Source organism: Ammodytes marinus, assembly GCF_949987685.1.
Source record: "Ammodytes marinus genome assembly, chromosome: 20".
Lineage (NCBI taxonomy): Eukaryota > Metazoa > Chordata > Actinopteri > Uranoscopiformes > Ammodytidae > Ammodytes > Ammodytes marinus.
The window spans coordinates 8,258,114-8,280,804 of NC_137224.1; the positions used below are offsets into that span (position 1 = coordinate 8,258,114).

Here is a 22,691-nt window from a genome sequence, read left to right on the forward strand (position 1 = left end):
AGGAGCAATCCAGGTGGTCCTCTAATCTATGTACGGCACAACACTTTTCGGTTGTCAAAAGTTTGGGTCTTGTTGCTGCTGTTGAATATCTTTTCACAAATTCACAAATATAATACATAGCCATTTTCCGTCCTCCACTTCTTCAGGACAGCCAGGGTCTTCTCTCAGCGTTGAAACCATGGAAAACTCAACGATAAAAGACGAAGCCGTACACCAAAGGGCTCCTGATAACCCTGTCCACAAAATATCTTCAAGTGAGTCAATATTTCATTTTTATGCTTCATCAATCACCTTGACCCAAACCTAAACCTGAACAATTCAGCGCACACATTTGTTCTTCAATCTTGCTCTCAGTGACGTCCTGTCTCCTATATCTTTTTCCAGATGAGCCGTGTCTCGGGGATAAATCAATTTTCTGTCAAATGGAGGTTCTCGCTCGTTATTGTTCCATCCCCGGATATAATAAGCTTTGTTGCGAGTCTTGCAACAAGAAAGAAAACCTCGACACGCACAATCCTGACCTCCTAGACACCCCGGGGATTTCGGTTGGACCTGAAACCTCTGTCCCTTCTTCCCCTTCCCACGATGCAACACCCAAGGCTCCTCCTCCACACGCCACCACCCAGAGCCCACCGCAAACCACTAAAGCCATCGCCAGACGGATGCTTCGCTCCACTCTCCTGGTGCCGACCCCCTCCGCTACCACCGAAGCCTCGCCATCCATTAAAGGTGCTGCTCTGCCCCAGGCTCCCACCCCAGACTCCCTCCTCACAGCTGGGAACGGTGACTCAGACCCGGGGCCTCTTCTACCTCCAGGGCCCCCGCGGCCCACAGCAGACCCCAGTGGAGGTGCCTCTAAAGAGCACAGTCCAAACAGCACTTTAGGCCCAGTCGCTGCCAGGTCAAGAAAGGACAATTTAGGATCGGAGAGGGACTTGAGTCAAAGGACCCTGTCAGCTCAGAATTGAACAGTGAGTGAGTGAGTAGTGAGTGTTGTTGTGTGAACGTGCTGCTCAGTGAGACGGTCTCGAAAAACATCACCTCAAACCTTTGCAGCGTCTGATGGACTCGCAGTCTTGCTGCAAATATTTTATTACTTTTTTTTTTTTACAAAGATTTTTTTTTCCATGCCAGTGAAACTTAGACCATATACCAGTGACGGTTACCTCATCAACACTCCAGAGTGATCTGTGTGCAGCGTCGCTCTGCCCTCAAATGCTTCAAATATGAAACCGAAGAAGAAGAAAAAAAAGTTGTCAGGTGCTGTAAACTAAAACGACTACAAGACGTGTTCAAAATGTGATGACTGCATTGCTACACTCATGTTTTTATCTGTGTACAGTTGTGTAAGCCTGTATTATTTTTTTCAAGTGCATTAGAACTACTATTGAACTTGTATTGTGAACATGTGAGGAGAGGTCAAAGGCCATGGTTTTAGAGGTGCAGGTGTCAGCTATGGAGACCAGAGCGTGTGCCCTGAATAACTGTAGACCCTGGCAGTGTTCAACTATAATCAATTGATAGGATGCCAAATCCAAAAATACATATAGAAGTGTAGTGATGCAGTTGATTAGATGACACAAAATATGCAGATTGATCATTTGAATTTATTTTCCCTTTTCAAGAGGTTTGAAATAGAAATTCATTTACTATTATTTACCAAGTCATTGCCTGCTACACTTTCCATTTCATTAGTTCTCTACAAAACATTGAAAGCTCCTTCAAAAGAAAGGTTTGGGAGGCTGAGAGCACACACAAAGACTGGAAGCAGGGGGAAACAGTTGATAATGATAGCATGTCTTCTTTGTTTTACCTTCACACAAATTATAGCTGAAGCACCTAAAAGCCCCTTACACAACTTTTTCCCTGTTCACCCCTAGTTGCCTCCTAACTCCAGCTTTGTGTTTACAGAAATGAGAGTGACATCAATCTCATCATTGAGTTTTCAACACACGAGTGTATTAGCTTATTTACCAAAATGCCAACAAGAAAGTAAATAAGCCTTGTTCCTAACATGTAATTTCGGTTATCTGCCAGTTCATAATGGGTTTGAAAATGTCTCATTCTCATTGGTCAGAAAAACACCTGTTAAGTCTACAATTATTCAGCCGCACACTGTAGACTCCATATCATCAGGCAGCCTCCTGGCTTCTCTGTCCCCGGTGCTCTTTTTCTTTTTTTTTCTCTTTTTTTTTTTGGTCCCACAATCCAACGTACTGGTGATTATCCTCACTGGTCGAAAATCACGACTGTTTGTAAGCCAACCCCACTGTAGCATGCCCTCCGTCTGCATTTGTGGAAGTCAGTCACTACCGCTTTCAAAACGAAAAGATTTAAGAAAAAAACTTTTCTCTGTTTTGTTTTTGTTACTGATATATTTTTCAGATAATAATGTATATAGTGTAAATTTCAAGTTATAAAAAAAAAAAATAACAACCAGGAGAAGAACGGAAAGTATGTTGCAATTGGAAAATACAGACGATGCTGTAAGTCTACAGGCTGTGGTTGGTTATACTGTTACACCATTCCTGCATTGCAGTTCATAACATCATTATGTTAATTGTATAGTTATTGTATATACGTACGTGAATGAAAGCTTTAAATGTTAATATTTATTGAATTTTTAAGTGGTACGGAGAAAACAAAGTAAAACACGTTTGAAAGAACTGAGATTTTCTTATTTCACTTTCCTCTATTTGGCCTACATTCAATCTTGATATAATAGGCTCTGGGTCTTGTGTTACTCAGAGGAGAAAGTGTACCCCAATATGAAGATTAATGTCCCTCAGATTAATTCAATAGAAATGGAGTCAAGCACTGTGGATCTACTGTCTGAGGTGGTGGAATAAGGCCCCTTTTATGTACTGTTGATTAATTAATGTGGTACTCAAAACCTTCTTAGAATCTGATGGATGAAAATGAGCCAGTCAAATTATTCACATTCAAGCACTTTATTCACAGTCATTGCATTTAGTCATGTCCCGACACACAAGTAATGACTCCTGATCAGGAAATCTCAATGAGGTTTGAGTAGCACACCGTGACATTATTTCCTATTGTAAACCAGCATCCTTGTTCCTGCCTGGCATTGGGCTGCTATAGCTGGTCCCTGTTGTTTGGAGCTGAGCGTCTCCTGCAGGCAGCATCTCCACTCTTGTTAAAAGGGCAGTGTTATGCTGAGCAGCAGGGCCGTAGGTCTCCCGGTCTGGCCCTGAGTGATGACACTGTCATGTGCGTGTCACAGACTCAGTCTGCCTGCAGGGGGGCACTCGCCGTGAGACGTCTGCGCAAGTGTCTGGTGAAATCCAGCTGTGCTCGGGGCAAAGCCTGATTGACAATAGACTTTGGCAGCCAGCCCTGGGAAACGAAAAATCAGGCATTCTTGGTAACCAAGAGAGTGAGTATAAGCTCGCTGGTCTGCTGCTGAACGATGAATATGAAATATGCAAAGGTAGTTCCCCTATGGAAAATATGAATCGGTGTGTTCAGCAAGTTCAGCAATTATGCCATTTCTGTTTTCATAAAAAAATTTAAATAATGCAAATGCTGTTCTGCAAGCCTGGAAAAAAAAGATAATCAACATAAGAATAACAGTAGTTTCACAAAGAATCATTTTCTTGCAGCTCCATTCACTAGCCTGTTCCTATGTTTTAAATCTCCTGACCCTACGGAGGAGTCTATTGGGACCCAGTAGACCAAGTACACAGCACCTGAACTAGATAATGCATTTCCTGTAGAAAATGTGTGTGATTGCTGGATGCTGAAAAGCTGCGTCTAAACTGGATTGCTGAAGAAGTATGAAGATTTCAAAAAGTTAACAAAAAAATATGCTTAAACGGAACGGCGAAACATTGATAGGTATGCAGAAATGTCAATGTTACTGCAAATATTGCGTAGAAAGGAGAAGTGTCAAAGGAGCTGCAAAATACTACTGACAAGAATAAGCACCTGGCTGGTTATAGGCCTCTGCCAGGCATACACTGCCGAACAGTGAAAGTACAGCAGTGGCAGGCAATGCTTTAAAGAAGGCAACGCTCCTAAGAAGCTATAATAAATATTGTACAAGGTCACTGCACCCTGTCAATATCTAAGGTCACAGTAACATTGTACCTCCAAAATCTAATCAGTTCATCCTCGAGTGAAAGTGTGCGTTTGTACAAAATTTGACGAAAAGGCCTTAAAGCTTAATTTTGACCAGTCACAATGATAAGATGCTGCCTTCATATTGAATCACCAACACTTCATTCCAATAAACACCAGCTGCAATGCACTCTACAAGAAGTTGATTAAATGTTCACGATCAGCTCCTTATTCCTCACATCCTGCCGTTATACCTTTGTGTTGCTTACTCTGGCCTCTCAAGATCTTGTTCCTCAATTCAGTAGCCAGGTCATCGATAAGCTGTGATTCGATTTTCTTTCTCCATAAACCACCCCTTATCAAAAAATAATTTTTCAAATTTCTAAGTAATTTGTGTCTGCTGGGTTCTGGGCTGTTAATTCCGGGAGGAAACAAACAAGGTGCTCTACATCTACCAAGAGCATCTTTAAGAGATAACAGATGTTTGAGAGTAATTTCTTCAAATTGCTCTACTTAAAAGAGATTGGTTGTGTACTGTTGTAAGGTTTTGTTGTAGTGTTGTTGCCGAGTGTGTTTACCAGTTACATACGGCAGTACATGGCCAGCCTTAGAAACTCACTAAATGGAAAGGTAAAGTTCAAGTGAATTTACCTTAACGTCCATATTAAGCAGCCATGTGAAACGACTTTTTCGCATATCCTCGCCAAGAGCTTGAATGATGATGCAGGTTGGTCCATCCTCAGCTCTATAAAAATATCAACAAAATGATTATCATCACTTGAATTTCTAGGTTTGTTGTGGATAATGTGCTTGTCCATACTGTATGTTTATTTCCACACTAGAACGTCCACAAGCTGCTTTATCTTTCTTGGGTTTAGTTTTATTTTAAATTAACTCAAATGTTATGGGCCCTGTTGTGAAATGCCTCAAAGTATGCTAATATTATTCTGTCCCTCTACCATTTTTGTCCAGGCATACATTTTGGTAAACGATTTGTAAACTAAATTCATGTCCCTGACAGGATGAATTCTGTTGACTTGGGTGATCTTTTTTCATCAGGTCAACATTTCAATTCTATCTAATGCTTTTGTTTATAATCAAATACTATTTTTCCTCTCTACTCAGTCGCCTACCATGAGACAAAATGAAAAGAAGCGATGAATATGTTTTAGCACATGACGATTGATGCCCAGGTCAGTTGAAACAGAATTGTACCCATTCTGCAAATGAAGGGGTCATTCATTCATCAACAATTAGATTAAAAGCCATCCTTAAAACAAATAAACCAAGAACAGTTCCATTGAAATTCTGTTGAGTTTGCAGTATAAATATTTCTTGTTTTGCAGACTATTGTGCAGTATGATCCTACCTCACAAAGCCAGCCTGATGTGGGAAGGACTCCAGCTGAATCGCTGCTCCTCCCAGATAAACACTTGACTTTTCTTTGCAGCTGTGCCTGACACTCAAGAAATCCCTTTGGCCAATCAGATTCCCTGCTGTCCCGGCTGAAACCTCATGAGTTACAATTGTTTCCGGTCCAACTTGCTTCAGAACCTATACATCAGCGAGACAAATATCAAATTTAACTTTGGAAAGCACTGAACTGCAACTTGTAATGAAAGTTCTAGCAATTAATTATGTCAATTACTTATGGCTATAAACAGAAATGGGGAAAACAAATAGACGTAATTTAACTTAAACATTAAAGGTGCTTAATGCTTGTTGTCAAAAACATGTTTTTGTCTAAGTGAATATCTCTTCATAATAATACGCTACCTGTCTGGATTGTGTGCGCTGAAGAGAAATACAGTGTAAATGCACAGCCTAGGTTTTGTAAACGGGCATGTTGCTACAGTGGACCTCCTTTGTTTACATATCCTTTGTTTACATACCTGTTTACAGAGCCTAGGCTGCATATTTATCCAGACCATCAAAGGGAACACTGGATTAGTTTCAGGCAGCACACACACAGAACGGACAGGTAGCGGATCACGTGGAAATATTCACTGATTTTGACAGAAAGTGATTTTGTCAACAAGCATTCTCCAGAATCGCTGACTCCACCTTTATCTGAAATACAGATTTCCTTTAAACTCAGGCTTCTTCAATATTACTTGCTTCTATGTAACATACATTTCTTAATAGGTTATTAGGTAACATATAACCTGAAATATCCAGTTATCATCAGCAGCCTCATGTTGTCTATATAAGGTCAGCAGCTCACTTTGATTTGCTGTATGCTGGGGTTCCACTGATGCATCTCCTGCACTCTGACAAACAGGAGGTCGTACAGTTGTTCCACGCTGCCATCAAGGACCGCCTCCAATCTGAAGACCTTCCTAGGGCCTGGCATCACTTTGCTACAGATCACATCCCCGTTGCTCTGAAAAGTAGCATCAGACAAAAAGACCAAAATGTAACTTCAACCAATACAATATACAAGGCACTTTAACCAAGATTGCCGTTTACTGTAATCAAGCATAAGTAAGCAAAGGACAACCTATTCAAAATACCACTGCCATGATATTACCTATAGAACCAGGACATTTGATCCTGTGACTGAGGCTGCATTTCATTCATTAATTAATTCACTCATTGGCTTCCATAGAAATGCATTACCTACTTCATAGGTTTTTTAAATGTGTTTTAGTTACTACTACATAGATATGCATTACCTACTATATAGTTTATTTTTTATTTTATAGTGACTACTACATAGGTTTTTTTTTCAACGTTGCTACTCCCCATCTAATGGGCGTGGTCCTGATGACAACCTCTGCTGTCTCCAAACATTGAGGTGGGTGCTTGGATTATTTGTGACCTTGTTGGTATTGGTCATCCAGTGCTTGAAGCACCGCCTCTGGTGGTCAGTAACGATGAAATAGAACGTAGAGTTACGTATGGACCTCAGGTTCTATGAATCATGGATGACCGGCAGAGTTCCAAGTCATTCAGAATCCTTGTGTTCTCTGGAAACAGAGCCTCTGTCGAAACCGGAATATATAGCCTTCTGGTGTCACGAGGGGTCACAGGTGACTTTGTTGGTAGAGATACTCGAACTTCGTATTCACGAGACGGATATATCCTAAAAAGAAAACTATAAAAAACTATGTAGTAGGTAATGCATATCTATGTAGTAGTTTAAAAAAAAAAAAAAAAAACTATGTAGTTGGGAACTCATATCTATGTAGTAGTTACTACAATTGTATGGACCATATTGTAAAGTGTTTCTGTGCAAAAATAATAGACGTATCAGACCACAAATCAGCGTTGAAAAGAATCCTAAATTTAGCATATAATTGAACGGACGGATAGTTTTTAGGTAAGCATTTATATACAAGACGATAAACCGTTTTTCGTCTGGCAACAGTACAATGCTGACTCCTGTTGCAGCGGCGTCTCACCAAAACGTTTTAAAATGAATGCACTGACCGCCAATTTCCATAAGGTCGCAGACATAGGCTACTATGCATAAGTATCTCATACAACCCAACTTCAAAAATACTGAACTATCCCTTTAATGGTTCTTCCCATACAAATCCAAGACACTACTGTAGCTCAGTCGATTATTTTCAAGGCAAACTCAAAACACACCTCTTTGCATCTGCCTTTCACATTACCCAGTTTCTGTCCTAAATACTACACTATTACCCAAAATATAATCAAGTGACTGTGAGTAGTCACTTATTATCTCAAATGTCTTCTTCATAACCCATTAGATGAAGTAATTTCTCTTCTTTTTATAGTTTATGGTGTTGTTCTGATATTTGCATTTTGTACAGCCATTTGAGGCATTATTTAATGTTAATTAAGGCTATAATACATTTTGATTGATGTTACCTCTGTGATCTCGACCTTCCATCCGTCTTTCTCTTCCAGCATACTGAGAGCCTTCCGCATTGCTTCTTGGCCTTGCTGTACATAATACAGCTGATCTTCATCAGATGGCTGTATGTTTGTTCCAGGTTTGGGCTCTGCAAAATGTTCTGCTTAGTAATATTTAAACAACTGCACTTTGAAAAACTTGAAAACAGATTTTCTTTCTGATTTGTTTTACCATTATACTGTAATCCAGTTTGTGTTCTCATGCGATGTTGGCTCTGTCCCGATCTATGCAGGTGTGTGATCTCCTGGCCTATCACTGCCACAGCTGTGCGTTGAAGTCCTGCATGATTGAACAGTTCAGGAGTGCAAAAGTTACAAAACATTTTATAGAAAACAGCAAGAACTCAATAGTCTTAATCGCTACAATCAGAATTTTCATGAAAAGGAATGAAGAGATAAGTCCTTTGTAGTGTTTACCTGCCATACTCCTCAGATGTGGGTAGGAGATTCCACAGCAGAGCTTTACAACAGCAGGCAGCATGTTGTCTGTCTTTTTGGCAGTGACAGCCGTGTAGCAGAGCATGTCTCTGGGCTTTATATGGCACATGAAGGACGCTCTACCATGATAAGGGCGAGAACAAGATAGCTTTGTTTTTTAAATCCTGTTCTGAAGGTCACACACACGACAAGACTCTAATTGACTTAAAAACACAGCTTTAGATGCATTCAGAGAGAAACTATCGAACATGGAGAGCTATGATTATTATTTGTGCAAATTAAACAAGTTATTTTTATAATTAAATCAAATTATGCCTCTTTACAGCTAACTGAAACATACAGAGATTGGCAGTATATATACAGTATATACTGTGTGTATATATGTATGAAGATAAGACCAGCTTTGTAAGGACAAACATCACACTAATAAACCAGCAGGGGATAAAGTGAAAACCCACTGATAATGAAATATTTACATGCCTCACAAATGGTCTAATTAAACAGTGGAGTATGTGGGGTTAATCATAATGGATGCTATGATTGCTATGATGAGAAAAAAATTAATTCCATATATAAGTGATAATTCTAGGGTTTCAATGACGGACTCTCTCATTACCCCTGAACAATTGAACGCTCTTCACGCTAAGTAGTATAATTGTTAATCACGTCAGAGGGGTTGTCGACTAAGATACTAATTATCATGCAAGATGCACAACCTCCACACTTGTAGCCACGTACATTTGATATGGTCTAAAGTCCTTTCGTTCCGTGGAGTAAATTCCCACGATTCAGTATTTTCATAATTTCTTTCCTGGGGGACTGTCGACAAGCATGATAATTGTGAGTGGCTCAGACAGGTCAGAGAGAATATTTTGGCTAGTGACAATGGCGCTGTGAGTAATAATGGCCCTTGAAGAAAAGGCTTATCATTTATTTATATTGAATGAATTCATGTTTTTTGCCTCTATTTAATTTTCATTCAATCATCCATTTCTGACCTCTTTTCGGATTAAGAGCTAGTTACAATGTACTGTATGCACCCATAGCACAATATTGGTTCATCAGTACCTTTTATTCATGTTATTCACATTAACCATGTGCTGTATGTGTGTGAATTATGATCCCGATATACACAGTAAAGGTTCCTCCTTAGATTTAATTGAATTTATACATAGGGGAGAATGGGGTAATCTGAGACACTTTTTACATTTGCTCCCCTCTAAGCGAGCTAAAATGATTTATCACTCAAATGTACACATTTCCCATTAATTCAGGATGTTTCTTAGAAATGGGCATTAGCAGAATTTATTCAATACAAAGGGCAGTGAAAATATGATTGTTTTAAAAAAAATTGTCATGTGTCTCACTTTACCCCAGCTGTGGGGTAAACTGAGACAGACCAGAAAAATCAAGGGGGTAAACTGAACCACTTACTTTTTCCACTCTAAACTACCATAACAACACAAATTGTAATAGTTAGAATCCTGACAGCTACCAAATATTACAAAACTAATGTCGGACTAGTAACAGAATCATGGGGTTTGGTCAATTAAGCAAAAAAAAATTCTAAACACTTGAAAGTAACTCTGACCAAATACAACACATACATCATATTCAATAATTAACATTCAAATGCCAGATAGAACCAGTTAGATTAAAACACAGTCTGGGGGTCAGAACACAGGACCCTTAGAGCCAGCTAGTGTCTGGGGGTCAGAGCAAAGGACTATCAGAACCAGAACAGTCTGGGACTCAGAACAGGACTAGACCCAGCTGTCATTTTCCATCTTTTGAGTCTTTTTTTCTGCATTTGTTTTATTGGGATCATTCATTGAATAAAGGCAAGGCAAGGCAAGGCAAGTTTATTTATATAGCACAATTCAAACACAAGGCCACTCAAAGTGCTTAAAGACATACAGTATTTCTTAGAGTCTATTGATGTTAAAGGTCACTCTTCTGTCCCCCACATACAGCATACGTGCCAAACCATGCCCTTGCTGATGTAGCGGGGCTCAGAATGAAAACCAACAGGCTCAGTCTGCATGGTGCTACACATTTATTGTTGTTTTCTGCAAAATGCAAGAAAATTGACTTATTATTGACAATTGCTACACAGCATTCTTTAGTCGTACTCGTATTCAGGAAATCTCTTCATCTGACAATCAAAATAATAACAAAATAACATCAAGAGTCTCTGAAATAATGGATACACTTCCTAATTATCCAATATATAAACAAAATAGCCAAATAGTATTTAAACTGTTAATGACCTGAATTAAATCTAAATATTAAGGTGCCAACACACTGTGGCGCGGCGGTTGGCCGCGTGATCATATTGGGTCATATTGTGTCCGCCGCCCGACCAGAGTAGCCTTCTCTACTCTGGGGATATGCTGGCGCTGGTGCTAACCGGTGCTGAGAGCACCAGTCTGCTGTGCTGATGGTGCTTTACCCAAGCTAACCGGTGCTAACTTGGTTCATAAAGCAAAACTGATAGCTGTACACAGCAGGCAACAGACACAGAGGCTATTCACAGAACTTATGGGAGCAAACTGTGACTATTATGTTTTCATCCATCTTAATTTCCTCTGTCAGTCGTCCCGAAGCTAGTGAGGTCGGGAGGAGCTCAACGCTGATTGGCTATCGCGGCGCGGCAAAAAGTTCAATATTTTCAACTTCTGCGGCGGCCTCGCCGCGTGAACCGCTCGCCGCCGGCCGCCCATTCGCGCGGCGGCGCTCGAAATACATTGACTTTCTATGTAAACTCGCCGCGCGGCGGTGTGCAGTGTGTTGGCACCTTTACAGTGTACCTTCTCATATCAATGCATTCTCTTATTGCCCACATAACCAATACAATAGAACACAATGGTGAAATGCCACACAGATAATCTAAAAGTACAACACCAGTTTCTTAATGAACCTACATAAACGGCCATAATCGATAAACAACGCACAGAATATGAATATGAGCAGCGGGCTCCCTCGTAAGGGCTCATTGTCAAGTTATCTGCCCCGTGCTTACATACTTCTATCCTAACATGGGCATGGCGGCCGCACATTACATTAGCTGCTAACTGGCTAATCAACCTGGTGATGCGGTGAGCCGCTCACAAACAGTTTATAACTTAACACAGTGTTATCCCCATACAGTGCAAACATTCTCTTTACTACCCGTTCTAACCTAACATCACCAGCTTACCTGCAAAATGCAAGAAAATTTACTTATTATTGACAATTGCTACACAGCATTCTTTAGTCGTACTCAAGCCCCAACCTCAGTGATTTTTACCGGCATCCAATAAGGAAGTGACCTACAACTGTAGTAACCAGAAAGTGCCACTGGGGGTGGCGCCAAGACGAGCAGTTTTTCTTTGACTCACTTGTTAGATGGGCCGTTTTCAAAGTCTTATTAAACCTATTTACAGCCTGGGCCACAAAACCATTTTAGTCTGTATGTTTAGGTCATATCTCCATGACAACACTGAGGGGGGTGAATTGTTTTGGCCCACGCTAGTTTTTATTCTTTTAGAGGTTAAAATGTATTGGCGCGATCTCTTGAGTGACAGCTCTCCGCCCGTTGTCCCTCACTTTGCCTCGGAGGTATACGTCAGCTATCTCCCTCCCCCCGACGTGACGTCGATTCCCCTTTTCGGCAAGAGGAGTGAGGCGGAGTAAAAATCTCACAAGATGGCGACGCGCACAAACCAGGATTATTGGATGCCGTGTGAATAACTGAGGTCAGCCCGGATGCTACATCCATATTATTTACTATCTATGGTCGTACTCTTATTCAGGAAATCTCTTCATCTGACTTAATCACGCGAGATTTCCACCCTATGACTTCCAGCAACTATGCTGCTCATGTAGCGCACCTGCCATCTACTGGCGATTTATGGATATTACATCCTTACAATTACACTGCCAAATATAAACACTGTACACTGTATTTGGACCAAAATAATTACTCTTTCCATAAACACATATGAAACATAAGGAAAACGTATAAACTCCCTCTTAACATACATTAAATTAAAGACATACTCAGTTTAAAGAGCGTCAACAGGCTAATTGTGCCACACTGACACCCCAACCATCAACCCCCACCTCCAGCCCACATTGTCTTTTGTCCTATTCAAACTAGCCTCCTTGCTACCTCAAATATAATGGATTCATTTAAAGAGGGCACAGACACTGTCTCACTTTACCCCACAGCATTTGTCTCACTTTACCCCACTGCCACAATTTGAGAAAAAACTACCTCTCTCAGCAATTCAGGCTAATCTTCAGTTATCATCATCACATGGTTTCATATGTTGGTAGTTCATCATGTGTGATAGAAGTTTTTCTACCGGAATCAATTGACAACAATCAATTGCGTAGACAGCAAGAAAATGTACAAGACCATTGCAAAAAAGACATTTTTGTGAAAAAAACATGCTTACAACATCACCATGAGGTCCTCTCTTTCATGGCCAAGGGGAAATGAGAGGGTTTTGAAAACATATATCTCACACGACCAAAAATGTGTTCCGTGTCCTAGATACAGGGGGTGTCTCACATTACCCGATGACTCACATTCCCCCGTCCTCCCCATTTAGTTGATTCATCCATTGATCATCTGTACCAACTTCTTTTTACGGTAATTACCTTGTTGCTGATGATTTGTGATTCTATACATATTGTGATACAATATCTATACACGATCATTTTTGATCCATTCATTCTTCTGTACTGATTACTTTTCATGGTAGTGGCTTGCTGCTACACCTATGGGGTAAGTCGAACCGGGACCACTGCAACAAGGGTTTTCAATATAGGCCCACTCATGGTTTGAGTGTTCCTTTAATTTCATTCAGTAATCTATGTATACACTGCCACCTATATGCATGGTAGTCGGAAATGAACAACTACCCTATGAATTGTGATTCAAGATATAACTCATCGATCTCTAATCTAACTTCCTTTTAAGTTGCCACATACCATAAGGATTTCTTCATCACGTTCATTCCTTTATTCATCCATTACTAAACTGTCTCCTTTCCATGGTGGTCACAATATATAGGTTTATGATTTATTCATACATTTACTTATTCTTTTTCAAGGTAAAAATAATTTTCCTTCCACCTGACCTGGATATCTTTTGAGGGGCTGAGTTAGATAAATGAATATGATATGATGAATTAGTGTGGGTCCCTGTGTCATGCTTGAAAAAAATATTTGGTTGCGGGACCAGCTGATAGAGCACTAAGAAACAGCTGCCTCTTATCATGCCGGAGCCAACAGGTGTCCTTGTTAGAAGGATTTGTGACGTGAATGCTGAACTTCACCTGCTGACCAGGCCGGCTAACCTCAATCTGAGGTCACGCCACCAGGGTATTCATTGCAAGGACTAGTTTGTGGATAAAAAGGGACGTGTCTATACATTGCCTACTACGAAGCCAATTGGATTATAAGCACGAACGGCGCTATTCTTTCACAACATGTGTGTGTGATGAAGTGCATTTGGAATATGGAAGTATCGCTCTGAGTCGAGACATCGAGTGGCACCGAAGCAATTTGGGATTCTGGGTGAAGTGTGATTGAAATGCATCCTGTTTATGAAGTGCTGGTCAAGTGTCGCATGACTTGAAGTGTTCACCAAGAGTCACAATTCTAGAAAATTCAGTTTTATTTATTGTACATTGAACACAAAATCCTTCTGTGTTAAAGGTAGGCTATAACTCAGCTCCAAGTTGCATCTTATGACATACGATACATTATAGTGTATGCTCTGCCAAAATGCAATTATTTTGCATAGTACTCCATGAATAAGGTGTTTTTTTTGTGGTACAATACTAAGAACTGAATAGAATTAAGGATGGGAAATCAATAACATTTCAGCCTATAACAGAAACCGACAGTCAAGTAACAAAATGTTAAAGAACCAACAGTGCAAATCACAATTAAGTTTAAATCAAAGCAATGGCAGATAGAGTTGATGTAAAAGTATCAAGAGCCTTGACAGGTCTTGAAGATTGGTGATTGGTGCAGAACGGGAAGGAAAAAAAACACATTCACACACACATGCATCTTCTCGATGTGTGGATTTCATTTTAAGGAGGAAAAGAGCAGTGCTGACCTGCAAGGTCAAGTGGGTTCTTGATTTGGCTTGTGTTCTGAATCATTATTCAAAAATAATGTAAAAATAATCATTTTCAGTCAGTCAGTCACATCGCAAAATTCATCATTTTGTACAATCACCATGTATTCATCTTTTTCATATCATGGCGACTTGGACAGGTAATGCCTTTCTGTGACATTTACATTTGTTTTACTGGAAGGAGCCAGCAGGACAGTCAGTTTTGATATTTGCCTCTGGTATGGTGACATTTTATTCTGTCAGTCACTACATCATTACTTAGCCTGATCTTGTTAATATTTTGCCAAATCCAATCTCATCTACGGTGTGATAGACTGAGGTCATTACGTGTGTCACCTTTAGAGAAAGAGAGAGGGATAGAGAAGAAGAAAAAAAATAGCTTCTCCATAATACAGAATTATGCAAATATTGCTCATGTATTTTCATGAAGCTCAACTAATTTTGTGGACCACTTAAAAGTAATTTTATACATGTCCTTGAGCACCACTGTCATCCCCACTATTTTCAAAGTGGGAGAAGCTATTCTGGTTAGCTGGTGATATATGCAGTGAGCAAGGGGGGTCATCTCCCTCTCTGACTGCAATACTGAACAAAATTTGGTGGACTGACTGACAATAATTCACATCTCCAGAGACAGGCTGCTGGCAACATACACAGTAAAAATATTTTAGAAAACACATTTAAATTTTCAGTTTTGTTAATGTATGCCAAAAAATTCTAAAAAAACTAAAACCTCACGTTAAAATTTGAATGTTTTTATGCCCCTCCCGCTGTCTTGCAGGTTGTCTTTGCCAGCCCTTGGCAGACGTGTGGCTGACTTAGGAGTGTCCTCAAGTAATTCAGCTCTCCTGGCCCTTTGCACTAAACAATTTGGCCCTTCCTGCAGCCGGCAATGCATCCACCTTGCATTGCTTTGTTTCTTTTGTGCACCTTCAACAACTCCACAGCACACAAGCTCTCGGTTTTTAGTATGTTTTATTGAGCAATTCAATTTCATAAACATTCCACTTATACATTAGGGACTCGTTTTTTTATGGCCATTACAATCGTGCAAAGTGCATAAAAAATTGGAATTATTCAGGAAACAAAACTGATTGTTAAACTATTCACTTGGCTTTTCTCAGTCACAGCACAGGATTCTTCCCATAAAAAAAAAATCTGCCGTGTGATGTACCACTATCCCACCTGTTGTATTATTGAAGTACAAATGGAATGGAGATATCTAATTAAAGTGGCTCGTGTTTCTAAGATACATCTACTGAGCACAATGGTAAAGAAAACCAATATAGTATGGGACCGAAGAACAAGAGAGCGAAGAACCAATCAATTCCCCTAATAACAGAACCGAGGAACTCTATACACTCTCTGTGTGATGAAGTGGAAGATCTTGAAGATTACTCTGAGCTCCTGAGTGGACTTCAAGGACCTCTGCTTCTCCAATTCTCTCTGTAAAAAAGAATTACTCAATCAAAGTCACACAATGTTTGACACAGTTCCATCTGTTCCGTTGTGTTTGCGTCACAAGCTTAAAAGAGTATAAGAGCGTAATGTTCAGTTTTCTTCTCTTGACTTACATACAGATAATATGAAGAAAGACTGACTCTTTTATACTGTATTTATTTCTTTACATTGGAAATACACAAACAAAGCTGTCGAAAAGCTGAATTACTGCACCAGAACTAAATTATTGTATAAAGAATCATATGAGTCACATTAGTCTGTACGTTACATTTCATTTAGCTGAAGCTTTTAGCCAAAGTGCATTCAAACATGAAGGTACAAAATCCGAACAAGAAGAATCATGTAAGTACATTGGCTTCAAATAAGCCAAACGACAAAGTGCTTCATGTAAATGGTAAAATGGTAAATGGACTTGACTTATATAGCGCTTTCTAGCCGATTTTCTCAGCCCCAAAGCGCTTTACATATCTTACCACATTCACCCATTCACACACACACTCATACACCGATGGTAGTGCAACATGTAAGTGCATTTCTGTCCGGATTGTAATGGGGAGCTTGTTTCCCCATTTGGGGGCTAAAGGACAACAACAAGTCTTTGGAATAATGAACAAACTGAATTCCATTAAAGGTGAAGTAAGCGATTTATTTATGTTAATATAAGTATTAAATCGCTCTTTATTCATACAGTGATCACTTATACAGTGTGCGTGTTTTATAAAGCCGATTTCTAGTTAAGAGAGTCACCCGCTGTGCATGTAATCGGAAAAATAAACTTTTGTGAACCCACTACTGGTATCCAATAAGAAGAGAGAACGCTACAAACCGGCACCCGTCTCACTGACGGTGCACATGCAGAGCAACAGATGGGTTAATGTGTATGTGCCTACAATGGCGGAGCAGGTAAAAATCCTTCCCAATGTCTGTTTTGATTGGTTTTATCATGTTTTATCACACTTACGGATATGAGATGATGCTGGATAACTCACTTCTTGAAGACCGCAGTGCATTAATGTGATGATGTGGGGACAAGGGTGGGGACTGCTAACTGCAGTAACTGACAGGAAGTTAGCTAAACTGACCATTCCGCTTACTGAACCTTTACAGTAAGATAGCAGATCATTCAGTCACCTGGTTTGTCATTGCTGAGACCTTGGTTCCCCCTGTATGAGCTACGGAGGTAAATAAAACAGATGTTTAAAACATTGAGCTTGACATTTTTTTTTATCATGATGAAAATTTGACAGATTATCCCGACCTTGTCCTCTGTGGTTTTCTCCATGAGCGGTCGAATGATGGACCATAAACTGATGGAGATGCACCAGGGAGAAATGCCTGGAGCTGCTGGATGTTCTGTTGACGATGGCCTGATATCTCCACCCCAACCAAAGCTTGTTTGATCATCCCCATCACCAGGTCTTTCTCTGAGGGCACACCACACCACATCACATAATAACAAGATGAGAGCTTCCGATGAAGAAAGCAATGTATAAAATAATTAAACTTATCAACAGAAAAATATTAACTGAATTACATTTCCAATCGCAGGATTTGAATGTAATTACAGTGGAAAAGTATGTTTCAAACTGCTAAAAGCTATTTCAGAATGCTGTCAATTGTACCAAATGTCAAAATGTAGAACATTAAACGAGAACAGGCAAATAAATGGGGTTCAATTTGGAGCCCACAGCTAATTCACTGATTCCGTGACAATAGTGATGCTCCCAAAGCTTTATGGGAACTGTAGTTTCAAAACGAAGAGACTATAAATGAACATTATAAACTGTAATAGTGTCCAGTTCTAAAGATATTTTTTTCCAGGCCAGGAGGGTATAATGAAAGTAATGGCCTGTACTGTGGGACATGTACATAGTAGGCCTATCCACTGTTTTTAGAGTTAGACAATACGAGTCTCTTTTAATACAATGGGATGAAGCATCATTTTACCTCTTTGTCCTGCAAGAAGAAGCCACTGCTGCACTGTGGACAGGGAATCTGTCTGGAGGATCTGACAAAGTACTTCCAAAACCTGACAAGACAGCGTTAGGACCATCACAACATTAGCTTGCTAAGCCCATACAGTTAGTGGATTTCTCTAAAAGCCAGGGTAATAGAGCTATGCTGGACGATATTTTCCAATGACAATTCAAATCATGTGTAACTTTGGGCAAAAGCTGTTTGCTGTGGAGAATGAGGCTCCTTTTTGATCAGCCCCCATCCCCTTTTTTTCTCTGGAATCAAATATTACACAGCTGTGCCTCAATTCAGCCCCGAAATACATATTTTTCTAGCCGGGAAAAGTGCTTAAGATCAGTGGAAGTGGAGGATTATTTCACCATGAGTTCCTGATCATGGAAAGGCTGAGGATACGCTGGGCGCTGAGAATAGGATCTGTGTTGGTAAGACTTTGCGGATGGAGGGATGATTCTCCCAGTTTCAGCTGAATATTGGGTCTTTCGTCTGACAAGTTCCACCTCAGGTTGGTCCTGGAATACAAAAGCATGCTTGTCAGTAAAGAAACTGCTCTTAGTGGAGTATAACCTTAGTTAGTTGTTAAATTTGGAAATTTGGGAACTAGAAGATCAAGATTTGACACCCGTGCTATAGGTTCTACTTAGGGTGCTTTTGAGCTGAATGCTAATATAAGCAGGCTAATAAGCTCGCAGGGACGAGGCTAAAATGCTGATATTAGAACATATCATTTTGACCTTTTTTCACCATCTAAATTTAGCATGTTAGCCGGCACAGAACACGAAGTACAATCTTTTATCAACATAAATGCAATCATCTCCCACATAATTATTTTCCTAAACTCTAGCAAGCAGCACTTTGAATCATATTGTGAATATGCTATTACTGTAAATGTAGTCTCGCAAAGCCAGACCAAACTACAGCAAGTAGTATGGTCTGGAAGCACTCTGTTTAGAGCCGTCTATTCGGGTGGGGAAACCGGGGGAAACTGGGCTAGCCTGTTTGTATCTGTTTAAACCAATCACAATCATCTAGGGCGGGGCTAACCCCGGGAAGCAGCAGCGGTGTCCTGCAAAATAGTGCCGGGGGGGGACTTATTTTGATGGAACGTCTTCACGCCCAGAGACTGTCAGAGAAATGGCTAAACCCGCAAACGCCACACAAAAACTATTAAAGACAAAAGGAATATACATAGTGTGTTGCTTTCTAACCAGCATGTCAAGACACCATACACTTTAGCCCCCGAGGAGCTCACGGGATAACTTAACCGGAGTTAACTTGCCACGTAGTGTTATCTCTGGTAACATTATCATCGGCGGTTGAGAGGACGGCTACGGCGGTCGAGTAGAATTTATAGCATTCGAGAACTTATGTCACCACCTCCTATCGCTGTAGTCAGAGCCGTAGTCCGTCTGTTTACAGGCAGAACAGGGTTTTGACGTTGTGAGCGCTACACCAACTGCAGCAAGTAGCCGTAAGTTGCTAGGTGATAGTGGAAGCCGTTGGAATCTTTCCCCGTCGCTAAAACACCGCTGCTTAGTCCCTAATTCACCAAAGAAAGGGAACGGCGGATCTTAATCTAGCTGGTTATAAGGTCCGGTGCTCAATTCAAACCCCCACGCTTCATTTTCCAGAGTTTATGAGGGCATTTCTGCCCGGGGGTAGTTGTACAATGAAGTTGGACAGCTAGGCTAGGCTAGGATGCGTCCCGGACCGCCGAAGTATCGCCACACTTTATTTCTGTCTACAATAATGTGACTTCCCACACCCTGTGTGTGTGTGTGAGAGAGAGTGCTGCACATAAGCACACGGGTTGACTGTGAGCGAATTGTTTCCGAATTTGAGGGGGATCACAATAGGGGAAAGCCAGCAACCGGAAAAGGAGGGGGCTGTGTCAGGGCAGCGCATGGGGCAGCGTAGCTTTTCGACGCAAGCGAATAGACGCTGGCGGAAGTGGTCATGCCAGACTACTGTAAATGTAACTTCTGCTCTGAAGCATTAAGTGGTTTTGCTTTTCTTAGTTACGGTTTACGCTTTAAGTTCACTCCTCAGTGACTGTGCTGATGAGGTGTTTGATGTCACGTCACGCCTCCAGGCAGATTAGCTTGTTGTGGGTGTGTAGGCCACACAACCTGGGAAGATGTGCTACCTCTGAGACTCATTCCGGGGGGAAGAGGCACAGGGGTTTAATTGCCATCTATATTGCAGTTTTCCAGGTCTGGCACCACATTTGTAGAAAGTTGAGATTGGGCCAATAGTCAATAGGGCTGGCTGTGTGCTGGTGAAGCCTATCATGCTACCTTTCTTTCAAGATAAGCTACTTTGCGGCTCTAAGCATTCACGATACATTTAAGGGTTGGTTTGTTCTCCTGCTTACGCTAGCAAAGATATTCATGACAGCAGGCACTGGTGTCGTAGGAACTCTACCGCTTTTGTCCAAAGAGGCCGCCAAAATCAACAAAAAACTAAAGTTCCTTGTACTCACTTTAAAGGTGAAGTAAGCAATTTATTTATGTTAATATAAGTGTTAAATCGCTCTTTATTCATATAGTGATCACTTAAATAGTGTGCGCGTTTCATAAAGCCGATCTCTCAGTCACCCGCTCTGCATGTAAACACGTACCTCTTTTTGGTCCTTTTGAGCTTGAGGAGACAAACTGACTTTTGTAGCAAGTTCTTTAAGCTCATCCCTCCAAGCTGCTGAGAACAGTGCTATGAACGAAAGAAGAAAAATTATTCCTTTTATTTTGATGGTCAACGGGTTTCTTTGAAAGCAGTGGTTTGGAAGAGTAACGAGAAAGTACAGGCGCCATGTTGGAGTGTTTGCATACCTGATTTGCTTTTGTTGTCACTGATTCCATGAAGATTCTGAGCAAGCGGAAAAGTGATAGATGGATCTGTTGCTTTCCTGAGGATGTGGCTTTTAAGAAGTGGATGAGGGAATAATGATGAGGTGACATACCAATCATCTCTCACCATGCAAACGGGCCTACCATTGAGTCCTGAGGGACAGAGAAAAGCATAATATTCACAGCTTACACACACACACACGCACGCAAACACACACGCGCGCACACACACACACACACACACACACACACACACACACACACACACACACACACACACACACACACACACACACACACACACACACACACAAACAAGGAAAAGTGATAGTTTGGTACAATCAATGGAATGCCCTGAAGAAATAGACCTACTTCTCAGTCAGAAACGGAACGTCTCTTTCATGTACCATATTGCTATTCCAGGGTCCGATACAGCTGCTCATGAAATATATGAATTATGATTATTAGCCGGAAGGAGGACAACTCACTGCAATTTCGGAATAAGGAGCTTGTTAATGTTAAAATTACTAAGTCTTTTTAGGCTAAATCAATAGTAAGAAGATCTGACAGGTCGTCACCTGAAGTCACAATTGATGATAATATATACTGGTGTTTTAGTGAGAATATGTACATGTAAGTGTTAACAATTTCCTGAATGCAATTCAGTATTGAGTAAGAGTTCGAGTATTCTATCAGTATTTCTTTGTGTGAACACTCATTCCAGCCAACATGGGAACGTCCATATAAGTGCCTGATAGTGACTTTTAATGGGGAATGGTGTTCTCTATTGAAATGCATGCTGAAGTAGCTAGGGCTTACGTGAAACCTATAGTTACCTACATTACACATCCATTAATTTCTAATGGCTGTTGTTGTTTGTTGCAAAAGTTAACCCTGAGATCATAAAACAAAAATAAAAATATCTTAATTAATTCAGTGTATTCAGTAGCCCAGTGTTAACAAGGTCATGCAACCTCATGACGGATCAGATAATCAGGTCAAATAAACTACATTTTTCAAGGAGAAAACTTTTAAATCAATCAAATTTGACCGGAAAACCACAAGAGGGTTCAGAGAGAGCTCAATATGTTCATGTTTTCAATTGCCCTTGAATAAATAAATAACCATTATTTTCCAGAGCCAAACAATAAAATTGCAGGAACTGAAGGATGCATAGTTGAAAACATTAATTTAACATAATTTAGGAAAGAATATGACAAGGCTCCATAAATCTTTCAAGCAACTTACTGTAACAAGAAAAATATACAGTAGATAATTTAAAGGACATGCCTTTCTTCCTGCATGCTCACCTTGAATATGCCTCACCCTGTGTGGATGAGGGTTGTGCCGGGAGAAGAATGAGTGATGGCTCAAGGCACCAAAGCGTGGACTGCTTGTCGTCAGTCTTTTGGTCAATTCAGAGGTGAACGGCACAGGGTTAGTTTGACTGCGGCTCCTCTCTCCTGTTGTCCCCCTGGAGTTTAGACTCCGTGCCATCGACATATTGAGTGGCAGCTGACGGTTTTATTAAAATCTGGAGAAAAAAAGAAAAGAAAATGTATGATAAATGATTTATAACTGAAGGTCCTTACATGAGGTGGTGAATACAGAAACTTGTGATTGCAAAGTTGTGAGCACACATGCTGTAAAACACTTACTAAAACACTTATTAAAAAGGAAGAAGACAGAAATCACTCACACCCAAGAGTACAAAGATGACTTTGCATTTTTAAATTTGACCGAAACATTTAAGATTTGTGTTCGTCCAGAAAGAAATCTACCTGGAAATAATTGCAGATTTATTAAGACAAAATAAGAACCACGTTACCTCTTAAACAGCCACAAGCTCATTGCCTTTGGTATTTAAT

General features: G+C 40.4%; 3 protein-coding genes across 3 annotated transcripts in view; 1 reads left to right on the top strand and 2 right to left on the bottom strand.

Annotated features, from left to right (window-relative positions):
* adamts14 (ADAM metallopeptidase with thrombospondin type 1 motif, 14) overlaps positions 1-2,632 on the top strand; it is a 41,022-nt gene extending 38,390 nt beyond the window's left edge. The window contains exons 21-22 of the mRNA XM_080048627.1: positions 147-254; positions 385-2,632. Of these exons, the coding sequence (XP_079904753.1) occupies positions 147-254; positions 385-968 (692 nt within the window). The 3' untranslated portion in view covers positions 969-2,632. The remainder of the gene's footprint in view (positions 1-146; positions 255-384) is intronic.
* A 614-nt stretch (positions 2,633-3,246) lies between these two features.
* Positions 3,247-8,446, bottom strand: star2 (steroidogenic acute regulatory protein 2; the record flags this gene model as incomplete). Its single annotated transcript, XM_080049724.1, has 7 exons — positions 3,247-3,357; positions 4,732-4,825; positions 5,450-5,634; positions 6,305-6,463; positions 7,921-8,054; positions 8,138-8,245; positions 8,383-8,446. 7 exons carry the CDS (start codon positions 8,444-8,446, stop codon positions 3,247-3,249), a joined length of 855 nt encoding a protein of 284 aa, XP_079905850.1.
* Positions 8,447-17,126: 8,680 nt separating this feature from the next.
* tbata (thymus, brain and testes associated) lies at positions 17,127-22,326 on the bottom strand (the record flags this gene model as incomplete). Its single annotated transcript, XM_080049728.1, has 7 exons — positions 17,127-17,175; positions 17,262-17,427; positions 17,951-18,032; positions 18,340-18,489; positions 20,598-20,686; positions 20,806-20,976; positions 22,134-22,326. The coding sequence occupies 7 exons, from the start codon at positions 22,324-22,326 to the stop codon at positions 17,127-17,129; spliced, it is 900 nt and encodes a 299-aa protein (XP_079905854.1).
* Between the last annotated feature and the right edge of the window lie 365 nt (positions 22,327-22,691).